A 23,557-nucleotide genomic window follows, 5' to 3' on the forward strand; every position below is an offset into this window, starting at 1 on the left:
TATAAATCAACAGAAAAAAACAATGTAAGCAATAGCAGTGAAACCTGTTGCTTTGTCAAGAACAATCTATTATTTTGAGGGACAAGTTTTCTCAACAGGGCTCAACACTTAGTTGCTAGATTTTACATTAATTTTACATTTTAGGAACAACATGTTGCCTCGACTCCCACCCATTTTCTGTACCCCTCTATTGCAGTCTCCTGGTCTTCTACCCTGATCTCTCTTCTTAACCCTAGCTACTATTAATTTCCCCCATTCAGCAGAGGGAAACTAAATCTTTCTCACCCAACTGTGATGTGAGGTACAGGTGAGCCACCTTTGTAATTAAAAGACAAGACTGGTAAACAAATTCTCATATTGAACAGTTTGTCTACTACAACTTATACAGTTTCTGTGCATTTGACTACAAAATGGAAAACTACATAAAGCTAATTTTAAATATTTTCCATTGTATTCTCCCACTCTTCAGAAGGGCTTAAAAAAAAATTTAAGTGATATAGTCCAGCATAGAAGCTAACACTTCCAAAAATACTATGCATACAGAAAGGGACCACGCAAATTTCTAATGGCTTATGATTTACAGTCTCAGAACATGTTTAGCTAAAATATGCAACTGCCCTGAATTCAGCGTTCCGGAGGAGGTAAGGGTAGCTTTAAGCTGCCTTGTCAAAAAATTAACACTCCTTGCAAATACGTACCTCTTGCCTTGCAGGAACAGCTTCATAGGCTCACCACACGACAGACTGGTAATGCGTGCTGCCACCCAATAACCTGAACATCTCCCCCTTCAAGCAGGTTTCCTCCAGTCCCTCCAAGCAGGCCTCCTGTCTTGGAACAGGCACAGCTACCGGCCTACTGATTTGTAAGCTCAACTCATCCCACAGATGCAGGGAGGAAGGCTGCCAAGGCCTCCGCTGAGCATTCATCAGAAACTCACCTTTGGAGGCTGAGCAAGTTCATCTGAGCAATCTGTGCAAATGCTGGCCATCCGGAGGTTTTAGCTCCGGAACAAGAACAAGCAGATCACGTGTAAAGGGCCAATGCCAGACCTCAGACCAGGCACTACCACTGCAGACTCCAACAAATCAAACGGATATCAGCGGGAGCATACCGTACTCAGCTCCTCGGAGAAAAGGCCATTTTTTTGAGAAATTAAAACTAAAGATTTCTGACTAGAAATTTTTTACTCTACCTCTTCTCTGCACCTCAATTTGGATACATCTAAGCATAAACAGTTATATAACATTTACTTACATAATTGTTACAATCACCTAAATAGGTAACTCATAACAGTTCTAAAAGTTACTGACATTTTGGAAGAACTAGGCATGTGGGGAACACAGCTCCCAAAACCTTCCATTCTGTGAGAGGACTGTGATAGACAAAACTTTTAAAGACACTGTCAAATACGCTATTGGGATTATTTTCCTACACAAAAAGCTGTAAGGACAAGATATTCCATATGCACTCACTTCTCAAGACAATATTATTTATATCTGTATTACATTATGTTTTCCCTTACACTTACGTTCCAAAACAATTTGTTTTTCTGTTCCCTTGACATTTCAGAGACGTAATTTCTGTGCAATGCATTAAGGTTCACAGAGTTCTTCGGCTACGTGACATCACATCCTACCTAAGAAACACAGAGCAGAATTGCATGGCACCCTTACTAAGCTTTTAGCATCTGATGATTGCCATGGAGTACATCCTGAGAAGGGCTACCCACACACAAAATTAGTTTAATGCAATGCCAGAAGTTATCAGAAAGCGGTGCATGAACTACACCTAACAAAAGTCACAAGAAGTACTTGTAAAAGCAAGCTTTGCATTGCTAAGCTTAACTACATAATGAGCCACGGGCCTAAGGAAAAACTGAGCAGTCTTCAGATTTAAACAAGCTGAAAGACAGTGTCCTACGCTACTCTGCATCAGAAGAGACAACCCATGCTTGTACATACATTTTAAAATGTTTGTTTCAATACTCTACTTCTGCTTTCATTTCCATCATGGAAGCCTAAACAGTTACCACAGTTTTGCATAACAGTTACTTTTTCAAGTTGGTATCATACCGCTTTTGTTTTCTTTTTACTTAGAAAAACATTTCTGTAACACTTCTGTAAGCAGAACTCCTCAGCACTATCTCCTAAAGGCTAAACTGCAAGTTAAGCTTATAATAGGCAGTCTGCAAAAACACTTCAAAAGAAAAGCAATTTCATAATTGTAACATTTAAAAGTACAGCTTCTGTGATCTGCCACCTCAAAGTTGTATGTCCAGACTCCTTTGAAAGTAGTGGATAAAGAGAGGTAGCAGTTCTATCGCAAGTTTAGCTCCAAAATTTGGTACTGTCAAAAAGGAATTTGAACAGTCCCAGTGGGTGCTACTACTTCAGAATTTCCAAAAATCCAAGCACTGCCAAACCAGTATCTCACATATGAGAACATATAGGTGCAACACTAAAACAATCAATTATTTTTCTTTGTACCTGCATTCCTTAATAAAGATCTTAACTCTAGTATCAAAAATACCTCCAAAAGGCATAATAAAAACTGAATGATGACTAGGAACAGAGAAGAATCTTGCTCCATTAAGGAACAAGATCTTCATAACTAGGAAGAAACCTTTTGAGTATACGGCACGCTTACCTAAGGTACAGTACATCTTAAGTCTTGTTATTGCAATCCTTTAAGCAAGTTAACAAACTACCTATAGTCTCTCTTTACTCAGTGAGGGGCATCTCAAAAAAACATGTTTTGAATGAGGGCAACTGGGACATACAAACAGAAGGTCACAAAACTGTTGGTATATTTAAAACAATACTCTAGTGGGGGGGTAAGAAGCTTGCATTTTGAGGAGCTGAAATAACTGAAAAAGTGACTTCTCCTTAATATATCCAAATGATAATCTGAGTTTTCAGGCATAAACGTTTCTGTGATTATGGCCTACATACCTTCTGAAGGCCTCCCACATATTACTAAGCAGTAAATAAAGATTCTGGTTTTAAGCAAATTGATTATGTGCCACTTGTCACAAACAATTATGTGAATTCAACTTTCACTGCTGCACAAGCACAGCTGATACATAGTACTGGATCTCAAGGTTATCACTCCCATTCTGGAATAATGGAAGAATGTAACTGGCCATGCAAAGGGAAGCGTTCATGGAAACTAGTATCGTAACTGTTGTTTCTCAACTTTGAGGACTTGCATGTATTATCTGAAATTATTTGAGACCATATCTACCTACAGGATGACTGAAACTCTCAACCTGGTCAGGACAGAGTTCCAAGAAGGAAAAGCCAGTGGCTTATACAGGGAAGAGAGCCCAAAGCTTAACTGTTTACCTTCTTATTCTCTGTTGTAATTTTATTTCCCCCCCTCATCTCCTTCTCACTCCTTTTCCCCCCACCCCCACATAGCTTCTTTTCACCTAACATATATTATGGTGTTCTTGCTTTGGCTTTCATGTATTTTCACCTCTTGCTGTGCTTCCTTGTTCCAAAATTATAATTACCTGACCCAATCTAGCATTCATCTTGGTTCAGGAGAAGTGAGAAGAATGTGGATGTCCATCCTCAGCCTTCGTATGTAGCTAGCTACTGTCAGTGACGTACAGATGAGCTGTCAGTAAGCTTGCCACTCCAAACAATGCCAACATGGTTCTTGACTATAAACTGGGGAAAAGAAAGGCTAATTTGGAGAGGCACTAATTAGGAAAATTAAATATAAGCAGGGGCAATATTCAACCAACTAACAGGAAAACCCTCAAGCATATAAATATTAAGTCATGTGATGGCAGTTTCACCATTTTAGTTGCCTGTCTGCAACTCATGTAAATTCTGCTGAGGCTTCACATAAACAGACAAAATTATAAAAAACCCTTCCTGTAATTCCAGCAATAAGAAATGGTAGGGCGCTCCCAAGAGGTGTTTTGATTTTCACCTATTTATAAAAGTAGGTATCACCTTAAGTCTCACTAATGTAGTATTTGATCAAAGCTGAATGTCAGTTAAAATTCTGGATGGAGAACAGCAGAAGAAAGCAATCACATTTAAGGAGGCAGAGGAAGAATGCTAAGGAACAAAACCTCCAAAAACTTAAATGCAAACAACGGAAGCAGTGCTGTCCCCTTTATATGCTTTCATTAAATGAAGGTTAAAAAGGAAAATCCTGCAACCAGCCATTTCTTTTAAAACACAGCCACACAGAACAATAAGGAATAAGTTCTGCAAGACCCTCCACTCACCCCTAGATGTTAAAGAGGGAGCACAGAAAGCATTTGTTAAATACTGAAGTCTAAGACAACCCTCACACCCTCTTGAGGATGGCAGAACCTATGTAAGGCAACACCTTAAAGTCACACACAACTTGCCAGTACTGCTTTCACGTATGGCTAAAGATCTACATCACTGTACCCACAGCTTTCCTCCTGATGTATGAGCTGTTCTGCTCAGGAAAATGTACAGAAACTACAACTCAAACAAAACCATTAATCTTCTAGAAAGTTACCCTCCTCTAAACAAATTTCTTCTTATAATATTATTTCCATTTTGACCTTTTTCTATGTCACCTGTTACACCTGTGAACAACCTTCTACTCATCCAATACCAAATTTCTTCCGCTTGATACTGCAACATAAAAACTATTCCCATAAAGCTTTCCTATTCTATGACTCCATTCTATCAGCTCACCAGTCTTTTTGGGCTGAATTCCCAGCGTTTCTTGAGAAGTACTCCCTCCTCCTCATTTTGCAATGCACACAACCTCTTAGCTCTTCTCCAACAGATATTCCTTTCACATATAAGTGTTAATAATTACCTTATGCCTTACATTTTACTGCTTAAAAGTTAAAAGTAATTACTTCAAGACTACAGGAAGTCCATATCCGTGATGGCTATTAGAACACAAGAACTTCCAGGCCTCAAAGCTGTACTTGATCACGATCCGATTTACTTGTTCATTTAAATACAATCTAACCTGCGTAAGGGTACAAACATATCCCTATTGTTCAGGCCGTTACTTGTACAAATGTGTATTTTGAAGCATTCTGCATACACTTCGTTATACAAAACTAACCTATTTTCCCAAAATACCGCCTATGTTTTCAGTGCTATAAATAGTAATGTTTATTTACTAGAGACCTGCACACATCTGCAAACCATATACTGCTCAGTTTAATAAGGCATCATCTAGATTTTGATTTCTATTTTAAGGCAACAACAAAGTAAATCTATATATGACAGCAGCACCTAAGTAGTGCATTGGCAATAGACTGCAAGCCATTATTTATTTTCCAAGTTCTCTATGTGAGATATGTGCTTAACAGCAGGAACAAGTCTGTGTCTGTCTTGATAGAATCACAACACGGTTTGGGTTGGAAGGGGCTTTTAAAGATCACCCAGTTCCAACCCCCCTGCCATGGGCAGGGGCACCTTCCACTAGACCAGGCTGCTCAAAGCGCCATCCAACCTGGCCTCGAACACTTCCAGGGACGGGGCACCCACAGCCTCTCTGGGCAACCTGTTCCAGCGCCCCACCACCCTCACAGCGAAGAGTTTCTTCCTTGTATCGAACCTCAACCTACCCCTCCTTCAGTTTAAAGGCGTCACCCCTTGCCCTACCACTACACGCCCCCGTAAGAAGGCCCTCTCCAGCTTTCTCGAGAACGTCGCCGACCCCATCAGCACGAACTCCCGGCGGCGCGTTAGCGTGGTTTCGGCACAGGTGCCCCCGAACGCTGCCGGCGCTGCGCGGAACGCCTCGTTAGCCCCGACGAGGCCGGCGCTCCCAGGTCACCGCGCTGCCCGAACGGCACCGCCCGCCCGCCCGCGCCCGCCATGGCGGCGGCCGGCGCCCCGGCGCGCCCGCACACACGGTAGGTACCTTCCACGCCAGGAGCAGCACGTTCATGATGGCCAGCAACGGGCAGGGCCCGTTCTCGTTCTGAGTGATGACGGGCGTGTTCTCCGCCTTCCAGCGGACCCACTTGATGTGATAGACCGACTGGCCCGGGAAGCGCTCCTTGGAGGCCGACAGGAGCTGGGACCCCGCCGCCGGCCTATCCCCTTCAGGCTCCGGGGCCGGGCCCCCCGAGGAGGCCCCCGCCGCCACCGCCTCCTCGGCGTCGCTGTTGAGCTCGGAGCTGCTCGGGCAGCAGGAGTGCAGGTTGGAGAAGGACTCCAGCGAGTCCAGGCTGCGGGACTCCTCCCCCGGGGGGCTGGGAGCCCCGCTGCTCCCGGAGCCGGCCCCCGCGGCACCGCTCTCCGAGACGGGCGCCGCTCCGGGGCTCTCCGGCACCGCCAGCCCCGCGCCGGCCGCCGCCGGCGGCGGGCCGCCCTCCGCGGCCCGCGAGGGAGACGCTGTCCGAAGGGCCGCGGCGGGAGCGGGGGCCGGCTGAGGGGAAGGGCTGCGCCGCCCGCCGCCCTCCTCGGCCGCCGCGGGCCCGTCCCTGCAGCCGCCCTCGCCTGCCGCCGCCGCCGCCTCTTCCAGGAGGAGCTGGCTGGCGGCGGCGCCCCCGCCGCCCCTCTTCAGCGAGCCCGGAGGCGGCGGGGGCTGCGCCAGGCTCTCCATGCCCGGCCCTCGCCGGCCGCCCGGCTCCTTCGCTCTCTATTGGCGCTGCGGCGGCCGATCCTTCGCCGACAGCGCCCGAGACGCCATAACAGCGGCGACGGCTCGGCTCCGCCCCGCCGGGGACGCGTAGGCGGGAGGGAGAAGCGGCCGCGGGTCACAGCGGGGCCCGGGGCGGGGGAGCGCCGCGAGGGCGGGGCTGGCGGGGCGGGGCGGGGGAACCCGCCGGCGGGGCGGGTAGCCCCGGCGACGGCGGCGGCGGCGGGGTCGCCGGCGGCTAGCGAAGGAGGAAGGGCAGGGAGCGCGCGGGGGAGCGCGCGTGCCCGGAAGGGGCGGCACGCGGCGGGGCGGCACGCGGCAGGGCGGCCACGGGGCGGGGCCGCGGCCGCGCCCCCGCCACGGGGCCCACTGGGCGGCCGCCCCTTCTGAAGCCGCGCGGGGAGCTGGGAGCGCCCGCTCGCGCCCCTCTCTCGGGCGGGGGGCAGCCGCCGCCCCGCCCCGCCCCAGTGCTCGAGGCTGCCCTGCCGCGAAGGGGCGGCAGAGCAGGGGGCCCGGCGCCGCCCCGCCCCGCCTGTTTTGCAGGAAGCCGGAGGGGGGGCAGGGCCGCGCCTGCGCGGGACCGACCCCGCTGGGGTACAGCGCGGGAGGAGGAGGAGGAGGAGGAGGAGGGACGCGCCCTGTTACGAGGGGTTCCCCTCCTCGCCAGCGAGTTCCGCTTCTCTTAAAGGTTGTCGGTGCCTTTTGCTGCGGTTCGTTAGAGGTCTGTACTATAAAAATACGACTGTGGCGAGCGTAGTAGGTGGTGGAAGGACCAACGCAGTTGTAGGACTCGGGCTTCACCTTGGTGAACCTGTTTCCCCTTACGGAAACCTTCAGCTTTTAATCCCGAGTTTTAAATAGGCTTTTGGGAAGACAGGAGTCTACCTCCTCTTTTCCCTTCTCAGCAGTTCTCTCATCTGAGCTCTCCGTAAACAGCTGCATCAACTTCAGCAGCCTCATCTGAAGCAGGCTCGTTGTAACTGTACTTTCTACGTATGTGTTTGTGTAACAACTTTTCCCGGCTGTAACAGTGTTAGCGGGGGGAAGATTTGTAATTCTGAAAGGGCAATAGGAGTGGAAGAGGGCAAATAGAAGGGGGGGTGACAGTAAACTGAGAAACTTGTCACAAACACTAATACAAAACCCAAATCTTTGAGTTAGTACAGTTGAATGTAACAATTAGCATATTGGCAAACAAGAAACGAAACGTTTTGTCTGAGCGGCTCACATTTTTATCTTCATCGGAGGATTTTCCTTTACACTTGAAGCACGAAGGTTGTTCAAGACGATCTCAAAATTAAGAAATCCTTGTTCAGTGGGGACAACCGCCATGCTTCGCAACGCGCAGAGCGTCAAGAGAAATAGATGACCTAAAATAAAACTCGAAAAGCGAGTAAGTAAGTTAGATTCTGCAAGGAAAAATGCGTTCCTGATAAAGGGATGAAGGAAACCAGCTGACGTAAGGGGTGGCAAGCGGCCCCAGGGCCGTTTACACAAAGGTCCAACGGACCCGCAGGGAAGCCCGCTCAACAAGCGCGCGTGGAGTTTACGCGCCAGCTCGTTCTTTACCTCTGAGGACGTAGAACCTTCTCGCCCACACAGGTACCGGCGCCCCGGCCCGCCGGCAGCCCTAGGGCGGCGGTAGGCGGTGGCTCCGGCCTGCCTCAGCCGGGAAGCCGCCAGCCCCGGGAAAAACCCCGCTCCCGGAGGTGGCCCGGGGCGGTTCCTCCCGCGGCCGGGCCCCGCCCTGAGTTGCCGCTGAGAAAACGCAACTTCCCGCCGCCCGGCCGGGCCCGGCGGGGCGGGGCCTTCCCGGCTGCTTCCGCCGGGCCCTGGGGCGGCAGCCTAAGGGGCGTCGTCCGCGGCGCCCCGCCCCGCCGGCGGCGAGGAACGCTTTTCCGCCTGGGCCCCGCCCCTTGCGCGTAGCGTGGGGAGGTGGGGTGGGGCGGGGCGGCTCGTGCGTTCTGGGCGTGCCCTGCGGCCCCGCCCCGCCGGTGGCGTCGCGCGGGCGGGGGCGGGCGGCCGGCCGGAGGAAGCGGCGGAGCGGGGAACCGGAGCGGAGCGCTGCCGGCCGGGGGGGGCGCCGCCGCCGCCGGGGCTGAGCCGCCGATCCCGGGCTGATCCGTGGGCGGAAACGGTCCTCCAGAGGACGACGGGGGACAAAGCGGAGGGAGGCGCGGAGCTCGCCCCTCCCCATCCCGGCGCCGACCGGGGCGGATGTGCTGTGGGTTAGGCGGTGGTGGGGCCTGGGCCCGGTGAAGATGGATCTGGCGGGGACGATAATCCTGCTGTGCTCCTGTGCGGCGGGCGCCGGAGGTGAGGAGCGGCCGGGCCCGCCCGGCCCCGCGGGGTCCTGGCCTGCGGCCCTGGCTCGGGGCTGCCGGCCTCTCTCCCTTTCTCCCTCCTTCCCTCCCTTCGTTCCTCCTCCCTCTCTGGCGCGGCTCGGGGCTGGAGGCGGCGGGCCCCGCTCCCCGGGGCGCCGCGCCTCAGCGCCCCGGCGGCAGGCCGCGGCTGGGCCGCCGGCCGGGGCTCTCCTTTTCGCCGCCCGCTCCCGGGCACGGTCCGCACCATCCTGCCCGGGCCCTCGCCCCGCCGCCGCCCGGGTCCGGCCCAGCGCCCCCACGCATTGCCCGGGACTTTGCCCCGCCGAGGACCGCACCGGACAGAGTCGGCTGTTCTCCCCCTCCTCTCTTCCTGGGCCCCTCTCTCCCCCCGCGCCGCGTTCGGCGTTGCCTTCCCCTGCCCGGCTCCCCGCTCTCGGCTCCGGCTTGGGTCCTTCGGGACTTTCCTCACGCTGCCGGTAGCCGCTTCCCAGTTACCGTCCCTCGTCCTCGGACGAGGGCCGCGCGGCGCCTCCGGGGGGCCGGTGTCTGGGGGGGAGGCGGCGACGGGCCCCGCCGGGAGGCTGCCGCGCCGGGTGCGCGGAGTGGGTGTCCCGCTGCCCGCGGAGTGCGTGTCCCGCTGCGTGGGTGTCCCGCCGCCCGCGGAGCGGGCCGCGCCCCCACACCTCGCCTCCCCACCTCGCCTCCCCTGCGGCCGCTTCCCTGTCCCCGAAACCAGGAAGCGCGGGTAGACGGAAAGTTCGGCTTAAGGAAATAAGAGCCGGGCCCGGGTTTGGTTTCTTCCCTGAAGCGTGACGGTAGCATCGAGGAGGGTCTCCCTCCCCTCTCTCCCAGGCCAGAGACAAAACATGCCCGTGTTGGTGGGGGGATGCGTAACTTTGTGACGGCTCCCCTGGCGGGTTGTTTTCCAGCGCTGGGAAACTGTTGGGGTAGTTTCGTGACCGCGTCTGGTAACGAACGCTTAATCGGTCAAGTCGTGTCAGGGAAATAGTTTCATGTATTTACAAGCATGGGTGTTGGAAAAGGTGGACTTTGCGGGTGTTTCTGGAGAAGGATGGGTGGAGCAGCTGATAAGGACTTGCTTCCTCTGTGTCCTTTGGCACCTCTCCTATTTATCTGGGCTCTGCAGCTGCGTACATCAATACGTAGGTTTATTGACAAAGAACCTAACCCTAAATCTTTCACACGTTCTCAAAAAGTAACATCGCAGTATATGAAAACTTCGGTAGGTTGTACTTGGGGCTAAGCTGTGAGATAAAAAGCAAGCTGATTTGCATGGTCAGAAGTCATCCTGTTAATTATATGATTAGGAGCAGTGTACACAAAAGACTTCCCTGGTGACTTTTCCTTCATAAATTCTTGTAAGCCATCAAGGTATTTCAAACTTAATTATTGGCATACTTTTTGAGGCCTCTTTGTTTTCTGAACTAAACAGTGTTGGCACAGAATTAATTCAAAGTGATTCATTAACCAGTTGTGAGGGTTGTTTCCACTGTTTAATTTTAGGAAGGCAAATATGCCTTAAAGTTAAAATCATAGTAAGCGTGTAAAGTACAGTCCTCTGGATATAGAGAAGCAAGTTCATGAAGTGTATTTTAGTTTAGATGTTCTTGTTAATTTTTTTTCTTTGAGAGAAGAATGGGCACCTTCAACATGTCTGGCACTAGGAAGCACACCTCACTAGCAGGTGACAGAAGCCCCATGTCTTTTGGTCTTTAGTAGTACAGGTGAATCTTTAAAGAAAGCTTAATAATGCTGAATAGAAATCTAGAAATGATGGCCAATACACATCTCCAAAATATCTTATGAAACTTTTTTGGTAAAAGTCTCAACATAATTATGAAAGATTTATTGTAACTCTCTGTTAAATTAAAATTACTTTTTAATATTAGAATTTTGTTTTAACTGTGTTCACATTTCTAGAGTTTCTTAAGTACCGTAAGTGTTTTTATTTACTGAAAACTAGAGTTCTGCATTTGCATGCTTTGCTTCTACGCAGGCATTAATATCTGTGTGAAAAAGGGCAAGTTCATGATTCTTAAAGATATTACTGAGAGAGCAGTGCAAACTGGAAACAACTAAAAAAACCCCAACGATTTACCTGCATTTCATTTGTGTACAGTGCATCTTGTACTCATTAATTTTACACAAATCTTGAAGCCAAGTTATACTTACCTGTAAAGTTGTTTAGTTTTAAGCCACATAGGTATTAAATAGTAATGAATTTGAAAAGTCCATTATTCTGCACTTAAAAAAAAAAAAAGTTCGTCTGTATGTTGAGACTAAGATTAGAATATTTTTACAGGATACCTGAGTTTGAACTCTTCTGAAAGAATTATACAGGCTTTGTGCCTGTATACCATATTTATACTCTATTGTAATAGTCTTTAGATATTTTAAATATAAAGGTATATTGTAGATTAACAGAAGCAATTGTAACTTTAGTTCACAGTTAAGTATGAATCACAAGACAACATTTTAAAATATTAAGGTATAACATAACTTGGATGGTTTATTTGAGGAGAAAGATTAGTGAAATCTCTTTGTTTCATTTGAAAAATGTATTTTCTTTTGTAGTTTCTACTGTTCTTAAAATTATGTAAAAGGAGTGCAACCAAAAGCAATCACTACTGTTGCCGCACTATTGAAGTGTCTGTGTTGTCTGTATTATGCCGCTTTATAACTGTCTGTATGGTTTATGGTTAAAACAGACAAGTTATCAGCAATTTCGTCTAATAGGCCCTGAAACACATTCTTGGTCAGGTTTTGGTTTTAGATCACTTTTAGGGCTCTCTGAGAAGTTTTTCTTTCTTTGTTACCACTGAATAAATATAACCTTTATAAAACAAGTGGTCCAGTAGGTCAGTTTGAATACAGTTTCAATAATGTGAGAAGGAAAAGCCTTGCCAATTTTTATTTTTTAATTTTTTTTAGTAATTTTGGAAAGGTAGAATTAAGTAGATACTATATACTAGCAGGTAAGATACACGTGCCTTGAATTTTATGAATTCTTTTAAGAAAAAAAAAAGTGAATCAGCATTTTCCCCAATACCCTTGGAATTGCTTGGCTTAAGGGATCTACTTACTGGCTGTTGCTGTTAATAATTTTGACATCTATAAAGTGGTACTTAGTTTGGGCAGTACGATTTGCAGCTTTTAGTAGCATGCTTTGTTGCATGTGATGAAGAAACATCACTTTACTTATCCAGTAAACTTTATTATCCATACATAATGAAGTTCTTTGAGGAATGGAAATAACTGGTAGAAGTTCTTCTACCTGAGGGTCATTTGAAAAAATGAAAAAGGCAGGGGGGAAGGAGAATAGAAAATATGGAAAAGAACTAATGGGACTCCCCAAAAATTTGGATTTAACAAGAGTGATCATGCTTTGGCTAGGCTGATCAGATGCTGAACATCAGTGCAAATCTACAATAAATTTTGTTTTCACTGGTACAACACACTTATGTTGCTAGGACTTCCAGGTTGTATCTTAGTGACTTGTGCTGCTGGGTATTGAACTACCTATTTCCCAGTGAGCAGGGGAGAAATTCTGGTTTTTTTCTGGACACATGGGGGAGTTGTGGGAAGGCATTTATGAGCTATCAGCATCTGAGTGATGTAGTTTTCATCCTTGCTATAAATTGAGAAGAGTACTAGCCTTCATTAACATGACACTCAGCCTCCAGCATTTATCTGGGGTTTAAAATAAAAACATTATAAATTTTATATGGCTGGATGAGACAGTGTCTGGTAAAGGCAGCTGTCAGATGATTGTTTCAGAAATGCCTGTGGTAATTAGAAGTAAATAAAATCAGGTGCTTAGACAGTAACTTTGAAATACCATTGCCCAAAAGCCTAAGACTGCAGTTTATTTTTGCTTCTAAAAGGATCTAAAGGTTCAGTTAACGCAGCATGGCAGAGACACCGTAATGAGTTACTGCTCTCTGGCGGTCCTGCCCTGGCCATGTGTTTTGGGTTTGTGTGGTGGAGTTTCGGTAGCAGGGGAGGGGCTCCAGGGTGGCTCCCGTGAGAAGCTGCTGGAGGGTTCCCTGGGTCCAGGTTGGAACCACCTCTGGCCAAGGCCGAGCCCATCAGCGACGGTGGCAGCACCTCTGCGATAACATATTTAAGAAGGGAAAATCTGCAGCGGAGAGGGGAGGGGAATGCGAGAGAAACCCCTACGCAGACAGCAAGGTCAGTGAAGAAGGAGAGGGAGGAGGTGTGCGATGCCCCTGCAGCCCGTGGTGAGGTGGCAGGCTGTCCTCCTGCAGCCCATGGAAGAGCCCACGCTGGAGCAGGTGGATGCCCTGGAAGATGGCCGTGACTCCATGGGAAAGCCCACGCTGGAGCAGTCTGCGCCTGAAGGACTGCAGTCTGCAGGAAGAACCCACATGGAGCAGTTCGTGAAGAACTGCAGCCCGTGGGAAGGACCCGCATTGGAGAAGTTCGTGGATGTGTGAGGGACCCCACTCTGGAGCAGGGGAAGAGCGTGAGGAGTCCTGCCTCTGAAGAGGAAGGAGCAGCAGAGACAGCGTGTGATGAACTGACCGCAAACCCCATTCCCTGTCCCCCTGCGCTGCTGGTGGAGGGCATTGGGAGTGGAGTTGAGCCTGGGAAGGGGGGCGGGGAAGATGTGTTAAGATTTGGGTTTACTTCCTATTATCCTTGTTTTGATTTGATTGGTAGTAAATTCAGTTGATTTTGTTTTTTCCCCAAGTCGAGTCTGGTTTTTCGCTGTGACCATAATTGGTGAGTGATCCCTCCCTGTCCTTGTATTGACCCAAGAGCTTTTCTTTATATTTTCTCCTCCCCATCCCACCAGGGGGCAGGGGGAGGAGTGAGCGAGCAGCCTCCTGGTGCCTTATTGCCTGGCTGGGCTTAAACCATGATACCATGCATTCCCACCCTCTCTTCCTTCACTGCCTCTTGTGTTTCATGCCATGGGGAGCCAATTCCACCTGCTTATTTAAACAAAAGAAATTAATCATTTCCTGCCAGACATGTAACTTCCATTGGTTTATTGTGCTGACCCAAGCCCAGTGGAGAGGAAGAGCTGGGACTCACGTGCGGTAGGGAGGAAGAGGGTAAAAAAAATATAAAAATGAGTGGACATCTCTGTATTGCTTACACTGGTGGTGCTGTACTGTTTAACTCTGCTCTAAATGTGAGTTTTCAGTGAAGGGAAATGATCCTGACTTTTTGATTACATGCTTTTCTTTCATCAAAAAGTAACTTGACCAGAAGAGAAAGTATATTTTTCAGCTGAATCAGTTTTAATGCCAGCACAAGGGAAGAATAGAAATGGAGTGGATGAAAGAGGGCGGCAGGACCTGCCCTTCTGCTGGCAGTTACGAAACTACAGCCCGAATAAATTCTTCAGTGAAATTCAAGTCAGGAGGTTATGGTAGGATTACTGGCTTTCAATACACTTAAACACAGAAGTGCTAAAACTGAATGCTATGTACACTCTTTAATGTCCTATGTATAGGGAACATTTTTTGAGAAATAAAGTTTACATTGAAAACAGCTTGAAGTACATCTTGCTTTGATTATCTTAATTAAAATTATAATAATAATTCTCTTAAAGATGTTTATCATATGCTGGCATTTCAAGTCTGCAAATCAGTGGTGACACTTGCAGTAAAAAGAGTTGTCTGGTAAGTTAGCCTGGCTGCTGAACAGTTTCTGATAGTCTATCAAGTCATATTCTGTGCTTTTTTCCCCTATTGTCAAGCTTCAGTTGTATTTGAACTATTTGCCTGTGTCATGCAAGTCTTAATCTGAGTGGTTTAATACAAACTTCACCTTTTAGAACAGTGCATGCTTGATTTATCCTCTTATGGGAAGTTAAGTATTGTCATCTTTTACCACAATTATATATAAACTTAATAGATGTTTATGTTTACAGTGGTAAACTTTCAGTACTGTTTATTACCAGTCGTCTTTATCTGCATGAAGCTAGCTTCTATAAGGATTTCCTCCATAAAGTTCCCATATACTGAGGTTAGTCTGACCAGCCTGTAGATCTCCAAACCCCCCCCCCCCCTCCTTGAAGATGGGGATGATGTTTGTCTTCCAGTTGTCAGGAACCCCCCTCCATCACCATAGCCTTTCAAAAAGGTGATAGAAAGCCTCGAAATGGCATCAGCCAGCTCCCTCGGCAGTCTTGGATGCATCCCATCTCATCCCATGGACTTCTGTATATCCAATTGGTTTAAGTGTTTGTTCCCTAGCTCCTCTGCTGTGGGTACTGCTTCACTCCCACAGACTGGGAAGATTTTATCGGGGTGGGGGTGGGGGGAGAGTTTTCAGTCTTCTCTGGGAAAATAACCATGATAAATGAACTGAACAGCAAATCATTTAGCATAGACCACCAAACAATTGTTATATATAGGTGCTCAAGGTGAACCAGGAGGCTTACAGATAAAATCCCATGGGTGATACGTTTTATCCTTTGCATAAACTTAGTTAGAAGGTGAGAATCTATGCCTCAGACTCCCTACCTGTCCAGTTGGATTTGTGTCTGTTCGAAATGACAACTGTAGATACTTTCTTTACAGCTCTCTAGGGATGCTGAAGAGCCGTAGACCCTCATACACAAAAATCTTTTATAGGGACTGTCACCTTGAGACATTTGCCTACATGCGCTGCCTAATTCTGTTTAAAGTCCTTCCTTGTATTTAGTTCTAAGCCCATGAGAATAAAGCTTCGTTGCTGGAGAGTTTTTGTCATAGGAAATGCCACATCTAGTTTAGCAAGTCCTTTGGTTGATGGCAACATGATACATGAACTTTGTAAAGCAGCTCCCTTAAACTGTATCTAGATCCTCATGGTTCAGTGTTCCTTACTGCAGGCTCCTGATCATTTCCTTATTTGAAAAGATCTTTGTCTTGCAGTCTCTATTAAAAAAAAAAAACAGTTTTTCAATGACAACAAAATAACAACAGTAGTTTGTCACAGAGGTTGAGGTCTGTGTGTGTGTACTACTCAGATTCTGTGATAGACGTCTTCCTTTTTCATGCGGAATCTTCTGATTACAAAAACGAGCTAGCACTTCAGTGAAGGCTTCTTTCCAGTTTAACAAACTTTTTCCCCGGGATCCTGTAAATTCTTGTGTTACCAAGGTTGAGTTACTTATTAAGCTACCTTTGTGAAGAAGATAACCACTTTTGATACGTAGCTGGTTTTATTAGAAGGAGATTGCATATCAGTTGCAGACTTTGAACACTATAGGAATGTGAACTTTATAAGTGCTTCTGGAAGTGAAAGTAACCGTTCATTTTGAAGCCTTGATTTCAACCCTGTCTGAAGTCCCTTTTTAGAAAAGCTATGAAATATCATATACTCTAGGTGATAACGCAGCTGCTTTGGTTTAGCAAGAGGAGAGCAGCAAGAGTGTTTGTGTTAAGTGCTTACTATGAGAGTGCTTAAAACATAAGGAGTTTTTTAAGTTTTGGAGAAAGTGAAAAGAAATAGTGGTGTTTCCCTGTGTGATCACAGAAAGTGTATACATTTTGGTTAAGAAAAAGGATTTTTGCTTAAAACCCTCTTTGCTTTTGCTCCCAGAGAGAACAGTTATAAAGCTTTTTAATGTCAGTAGTCCTTTGCTGTCTTGTCACGGTAGTTAGCACTTAAAAACTATTCTTTGTGACTCAGTTGAGTGCGGTCTTTCAGCTTTCCATGTGGTCCCGAGACCTGGATCAGGTGTGAAGTATTACGGGGTCTTCAGTAAGTTGTCATGCTTTAAAACTCTTTTTCTAGCTACCTGAAGCTGTTCAAGGAGTACCTTACAATACTGAGAAGAAAATGGCCTATAACAATTTAAAGGCATGCATTATTAGAAGCCTCCTACCACAGAAAAGTTGAAGAGTTGTTAAATAGGCTTGGGATTATGGAGCACAGAAGTTTACACATTCTGCAGTGTACTAACTCCTTAGTTTTGATAAAAGTTTTTGAAGTCAGTTATTAGTATCATATTCTAGATTTAGGTTCACTTGAAAAATAAAACTTTAGCTAAGTTTTAGCTTATATCGGTTAATTTTGAAGCTGGTTTTGTTTAATGTTGACACTTGGGCTTGTGTACCTGGAATTGGAAAGCATGTACCTGTAGTCAAGGCTAATGTATATTGAGCATCATTTTGACATAATGGGTAGACTCAGGCTAATCTTGTTTGGTTTATAGAAGTTCTTGGGCCATAGGAGGTGTTTCTGCTTCACTTTGTGGGATTATGTTGGAAGTGATTAGAGAAACATTAGACAGGGACAATATCCTTCATCCTTAAAATTCATCATGCTGGTTGCTGAAACTTTGGATTTGTCCTGTGTCGTGTCTTATTGGGATTAGAATTCATGTAGACTTGCTTAAATCACACATTTTATAAATGTTTAAGACACCCAAGAGGCTTCTGGAAAGCTGGATGAGAGTGGACTTATATTTTGAGACTTAAGAGTGAGAGGAAATTATAATGAAATTTTGTTATTGGACTGTATTTGCAGTCAGTGATGAAGAGTCAACACTTGCAGAAGCCTACAGTACTGCAAGGAAATTTGAATGTGGTCTTATCTGTAGGATTATTTAAAAAGATATAGTGGTATCATCTTGTGCACATTGCTGCTAGATGCAAGTGATGCATTTGGAAGTATTAATTTACTTAGTCATCTTTTGTGTTGCTAATTGAGCTTATTGGTGATCAGACATTCTAATGCCTGAGAAATCTGTGGTATTAATTTAAAGAAGACCTCATAGCAATAAATACAGGGAAAGGTAAATTTGTAATTTTGCTTACAAAATTATATTCTTAATACAATAACAGGTTTTTTCTTTGTGAAAATTTAACACTACTGAGGCAAAGCTTTGGGATACACTTGTCTCATTGGACCTCCCTGGACCTTGTCAGTATAGATATCTGAAGAAAAACATTACATGAAATGTCTGAGATTTCTCACATTTAGTTTGGTCTGAGGTTAAACTGATTATGAGATGTCCTGCTTTTTCCTTGTAGAATTAAGAATTCTGGAGAAAATTGGAGGTTCGACTTTCTATTTGATCTTGCAAATGCTGCACTTTGATATTTCTTCAGGAAAAATAAGAAGATAGCCCAAGTCGGCTTCTTGAAAAATCAAGCATAAACTGAATAATTTGTTCCCTTCCTTAAGGAGGAGGTTGAGGAAGGAGGGCTTAGAAGCTAAGTGAGGAGCTAGGAGCAATTGGGCAAACACTTGCATACACACAGTTAAGAACAACATACAGTGAAAAAAGTAATGAAACAGAACAGGGTGGGGGGAAGAAAAAGGTTTATACGTTCTTGAAGCAGAAACTGGCGCATAGTGTTATATCATTGATTGTGGTTGCCTAACCTTCAGAATGTAGTAGTAAGTACTATGAAATGCAGTTCCTATGATATGGAAACAAATCTTACGCTCTTCGTGAGGATATGTTTGAACATTACTGATTCAACCTCGAACTGGAAAACCAGCAACTTGAATGTTCTGTATTCTAATTTCTTATTCTTAGTGTAGATAAGATTGTGTTTGTATACCACAGCTTTCAATAGACAATTCAGGCTTTACATCAGGTCTATCTTTTCATAAATGAAGTGGTTGACAGTTGAATTTCTGTGTCCTTTTTATGAAAGATGAGGTGTTACAGCTAGTAAAAATGATGATGATATGTTTACTGCACTCAGTTTGTGTTTGTATCATATTGCGTCTCAGTGAACTAAAAGGATGGGGCCAACTTGTTTCAATAAAAAACATATAGTTCACTGAAACACCTTCTAAAGTTTTGGAATATGCTTTGTCAAAGGGCTCATGTAGGGAAGAACTTGTATGGAAATTTTTACTAAACATGGACAGTGCTAAAACATTCCTTCTACAGATAAATTTGGCAATATATTGCTGTCAAGTTTTCTTTTAAGCAGCCTGACGTTTTGCATAATAATACTGTGAGAGATGGTGCTTACCTTTGAGTGATTTGATACACAAAGTAGTTTCTGTAATGAATAGTTGATCTTCAGAAATAGTTGTTTCTATGAAGTTAAGAGAAAACGATTGTATGTTTGTTGCATAAAGTGTATAGAATACTGCAGGGCTTTGTTTCAAGCAGGGTGAATGTTTTTGTGCTAGCTACTGATAAAAGTTATATATCAAAACACAATTACTCCTTGGAGTTTTGAAATATTATGCATCACTTAATCTTTAATCCTTTGCTGGCTTTAATGTTCAGTACATCGAGAAACATGACATAGTTTGGGTCATATATAATCTGGCTTTGAAACCAGAACCACTGAAATGATCTCACTCTTCTTGACTGTAGATTCTAGATATAGATACCTAAATTAATTCCTTATGATTGGGTATTTTAAATAGAAACTGTTTAAAAACCTTTTTTCGCTGTGTATGTAAAACATACTGTGTGTACTACCTCCATTGCAAACACACAGTGGTTTGTTCCACAAGTTGCATTTGTTTTGTTTTGGTTTTTTTCTATTTCTCCACATTATTTTCTACTGTTGGAACTTCAGTGTTTTTTGGTCTCTGATTACAGTTACCGAATTACTTCATCTTAATAATTCTTCCCACAGCATCTGTGTTTACTTTTGGCAGGTAGATGAAATATTTTTCATGCATGGTATTCTAGTGCTGGCGTTTGATATAGAAGTGTGGTGAGACTTAGGAAGAGTATCAGTGTTGAATGTGCAGAGGCAGGGGATGGAGACCTTGATGGTGGTCAGGATATGAAAATATGCTTCTCGTGAAATACATGCTGTACTGTCAATTTATTGTGCATACATTTCTATGATTGCTTGGGATATGTTAAATAATAAGAAGGTGAATCCTGACTGGAAACTGTGTACTTATTCGGAAGAAGTGACTAAAATCTGAATTAACCAAATGTCTGTAGTGCATATAGTGGTTCCTTGTCTGGGGAAAAATAATGCTATGGTAACTTCTTTACTATTTCAGTTCTCACAATTGCTGGCCTGTTGGCTGTTTGGTAGGTGAAAGTACATCTCAGCAGTATATCTGACAGGTGTCTGGGCAGCACAAGGAGTTTTCTATCCTGTTAATGACCTACTAATGCTAACCTTGGAGTGAAAAATACTGTGTTATAGTAAAATGTCTAATGTCTAGTGTAAATACAGAGCTGATATGGTTGTCCTCTGTATGCATATTAGATCTATCAGAAGCTCTCAAATGCTAGTGCCTCTGGTCAGTTCTGCATGTCCCTTCCTCCATCAGGATGGGAGGACCATAATCTTTCTCTGTTTTCTGTCATGCACTCTTAATGTGGGTCAGAAATATTGCCTTAGAAGGAAGTGTCCAAAATAGACTGTACTGAATCTATGTCTTTGGAGATACATCTTTAATAAAATTTTTTTATATGATAGAACTTTCCATGTGATACAGAATGTTGTGTTGCTAGGTGGCATGATTTGCTCTTAATTTTTCTGGATGTTTGGCATGTGATTTATAAACATTCTGAGCAGATACTTCAGTGTCATGAGTGCAGAGTGAAGCTGGAAGTACAATTTTTCTAGAGGACTAAAAGAAAGAGTTGCAGCAGTTGGGCTTTTTGTGTTTGGATCAGAAGTGTGTTTCTGAAACATCTCTGAAGCATTCCTGTCTACAATGATGTGGTTTGTGTTGTGGAGTAGTTTTGGACTAAATGAACTATACTCAAACTGAACCTTCTAAGGTCCATCTAATGCACTCTTAACAGCAAGTGTACGTTCAGTCTGTGGCACTAGAGTAGAATGAAACTGAAGCATACAATGGAGAAGAAAGAAAGATAAAATGCATATAATGTGGAAGTTGGCTTCTCATCACCAACTGTTTTGCACCACAGATCTGTCATACCTGGTAGTGTGGTTGTAACCATAGTAATTTCTCAGACATGCTAAACCTTACTTTCTTCTGTTTTCAGGCCAGTATGGAGATCCTCTAAATAAGTACATTAGACATTATGAAGGATTGTCTTATGATGTGGATTTGTTACACCAAAAACACCAGCGTGCCAAAAGAGCAGTATCACACGAAGATCAGTTCTTGCACCTAGATTTTCATGCTCATGGAAGGTTAGTGATATTTTAAAAGGTATTTGCTTTAAGTATTTTATTCATATATGTGTTTTAATTGTAGTGAAATGTACATGGTAAAATAGTCATCAAACTAATGTTAGCTAGAATACGCTAAAATGCAGTGCTTATGGTTTCTATGAAGTATTTGCCCTGATGTCCAGTACGAGTGTGAAACTGTTGCTTGTAATCACTCATATGTACTTCTGGTGATAACTATTAATGTGCTTTGAAGCTTAAACAATGGAATCACACTGGGAACAGAATGGTAGTTGATTCTGAGTTTATAATGCAGCTTTGGCACCTTTTTTTTACAATAAATTATGCCAAACTGCCTGAAAAGATTTGAGAAAAAAGTAAATTTCAAACTGTGTTTGAAACTACAAAATAGGCCAAAAAAGTCTTCTGTTTCATGGGTAATGGTGTCATCTGTTTTCTGTGCTGTTGTGGAATTTAGCAATTATTTGACATGGGGAAAACATAATTGCTGTTACAAGACTTGCTTTGCCTTGCATTTAACATGTAGTTGTAAGATCCGGTACAAAAGTTAGATATTCAGTGTGAGCAACTGAAATATAATTTGTAGGTTTCACCTGGGAAGAATTCTTTGTACTTTTAAAATTGCCTGCTTTTTGTATAACCAAGGAGAAGCAGGAAGAAAGTTAAAATTTGTGTCTGTGTCTTTGTTTCTTTGACTCCCTCCTTTGCAGCACCACTGCCTTAATATACTTTAGGAATATGTAATGCCCTTGTTTTCTAATTATTTCAGTTACAATTTTAAGTAATTAGAACTTGATAAATAATTGCTAGCCATATGTAGAAACATAGGAAGTTTGACAGAGCGAAGGTAAAACCAGGTCTTCTGAATCTGTGTTTGGAATACTGGTTTATAAGTAAGCTTTCTACTTCTGTGCCAGCTTGTAATTTCTTTAGGGAGTTGAGTGTTGCTACTGGAGGTGTATGGTGTAATGACTGAATTTCAGTGCATGCTCCCAAAAGGTTAGCATTAGGGTTGTATTTGTCACTGCTGTAAAACTGCAACCCAAATCCTGAATTTGAAGTCCTGTCCTTAAAACTACATTTTTGGGTGTAATTTTTAGTCCAGGGAATTTTATTATTTAAAGGAGTCATATTGCTGCTGTCTCTGCTGTAGCTTCATAGGCAATCTCTAGTTCTTGCTGTTAAATTGTTCTAATAAACAAGACTGCAGAGAAGAATGTTTCAGAAGCTCCTCATACTGTAAACCTCTCCACTTTTAAATTAAATCTCCAACGAAGTTGCAAGACAGTGAAGTTTAGTTTCAGTCTAATGCTGCCACTCTTAAGCTGCAGGCTGATGGTTAATTAAGGCTTTACCAAAGTGTGTGGTGCTGCAGAGAGGAACAGGCCTGACCACATTCCCAGTATTATCTTTATGCTAGCAGTAGTAGTCTTAAGACCATGCAAGGAATAGGATCTGGGAACTGATCCAGCTGAAAATTACTTGGCAAAAAAAGTAATCAGCATGACTTGAAGGGTTGATGGAGGGAGGATGAAACCATTCTTTCTGGGAGAAGTCCACATTTCAGTCCACTTGAGCAGGTTCATCTTGTCATTGATAAAGATCCCATAATACTCCTCTGTAAAATAGAGCTCTTAGCTTAGCCTGTGCATTCTATCTGTGTTAATAAGGTGGGCTGAAAAGCATTACTGTATAAAAATGTTAACCATACTGACAGTGAGGTATAAAAAAGATTTCCGCTCTTACTTCATGGATCTCAGTCACACCAAACCTTAGACAAACAGTTTTATAAAGGTTTTGATAAGAGCTACTATTACTCACAAAGGAAAGTGTTGGTGTTTATACGTGGAATTGATTCTAAATACCTATGCTCTGAGGCACAAATCCATTGTTAACTGAGGAGGCTGAATGGAGACTTCCTATAAGGTCAAACCAGTCCATAATTTAGGATTTTGGTGGTTTCCTGTGACACATCTAACACTTCCTGCCAAAGGGAGGGTAGCTGACAGGCTGTAAATTTAGTCCACAAATTCCCATTAATCCGTCTGAGTGTGTTCTTACAACATATTTTCATTTTTCTTTAAATACGAATTAGGAAGGATCAAGTGAATTGTGTTTTACTTCATACAGTGTATTTAGTAGCTTTGAAGGTGTGTAGCAGTTTGGAAAACTGTTGTATTGGCTTTGTGTGGCAAGGTTTTTGTAGCGGGGCGGGGGTTACAGGGGTGGCTTCTGTAAGAAGCTGCTGGAAGCTTCCCCTGTGTTTGAGAGAGAGCCCATACCAGCCGGCTCTAAGACGGATCCGCCGCCGGCCAAGGCCGGGCCCATCAGTGACAGTGGTAGTGCCTCTGGGAGAACAGATTTAAGAAGGTAAAAAGTTGGGACAGGCAGAAAGGGCAGCCGGAGAGAGAGAACATGTAAGAGAAACAACCCTGCAGACACCAAGGTCAGTGAAGAAGGAGGGGGAGGAGATGCTCCAGGTGCTGGAGCAGAGATTCCCCTGCAGCCCGTGGTGAAGACCCTGGTGAGGCA

General features: G+C 44.7%; 2 protein-coding genes across 5 annotated transcripts in view; one reads left to right on the forward strand and one right to left on the reverse strand.

Moving 5' to 3' along the window:
* The window catches only part of MINDY2 (MINDY lysine 48 deubiquitinase 2), a 41,634-nt gene extending 34,829 nt beyond the window's left edge, over positions 1–6,805 (reverse strand). For all 4 annotated transcript variants that reach the window (XR_007507479.1, XR_007507478.1, XM_049812229.1 and 1 more), the window contains exon 1: positions 5,884–6,805. Coding sequence is in view for 2 of the 4 variants with exons in the window: in XM_049812229.1 (XP_049668186.1) it covers positions 5,884–6,570 (687 nt within the window). In the remaining 2 variants the exon portion in view is untranslated. The remainder of the gene's footprint in view (positions 1–5,883) is intronic.
* A 1,826-nt stretch (positions 6,806–8,631) lies between these two features.
* ADAM10 (ADAM metallopeptidase domain 10) overlaps positions 8,632–23,557 on the forward strand; it is a 56,688-nt gene continuing 41,762 nt past the window's right edge. The window contains 2 exon segments of the mRNA XM_049812228.1: positions 8,632–8,922; positions 20,875–21,025. Of these exon segments, the coding sequence (XP_049668185.1) occupies positions 8,868–8,922; positions 20,875–21,025 (206 nt within the window). The 5' untranslated portion in view covers positions 8,632–8,867.

The sequence above is a fragment of the Accipiter gentilis genome, chromosome 10, assembly GCF_929443795.1.
Source record: "Accipiter gentilis chromosome 10, bAccGen1.1, whole genome shotgun sequence".
Classification (NCBI taxonomy): Eukaryota; Metazoa; Chordata; class Aves; order Accipitriformes; family Accipitridae; genus Astur; species Astur gentilis.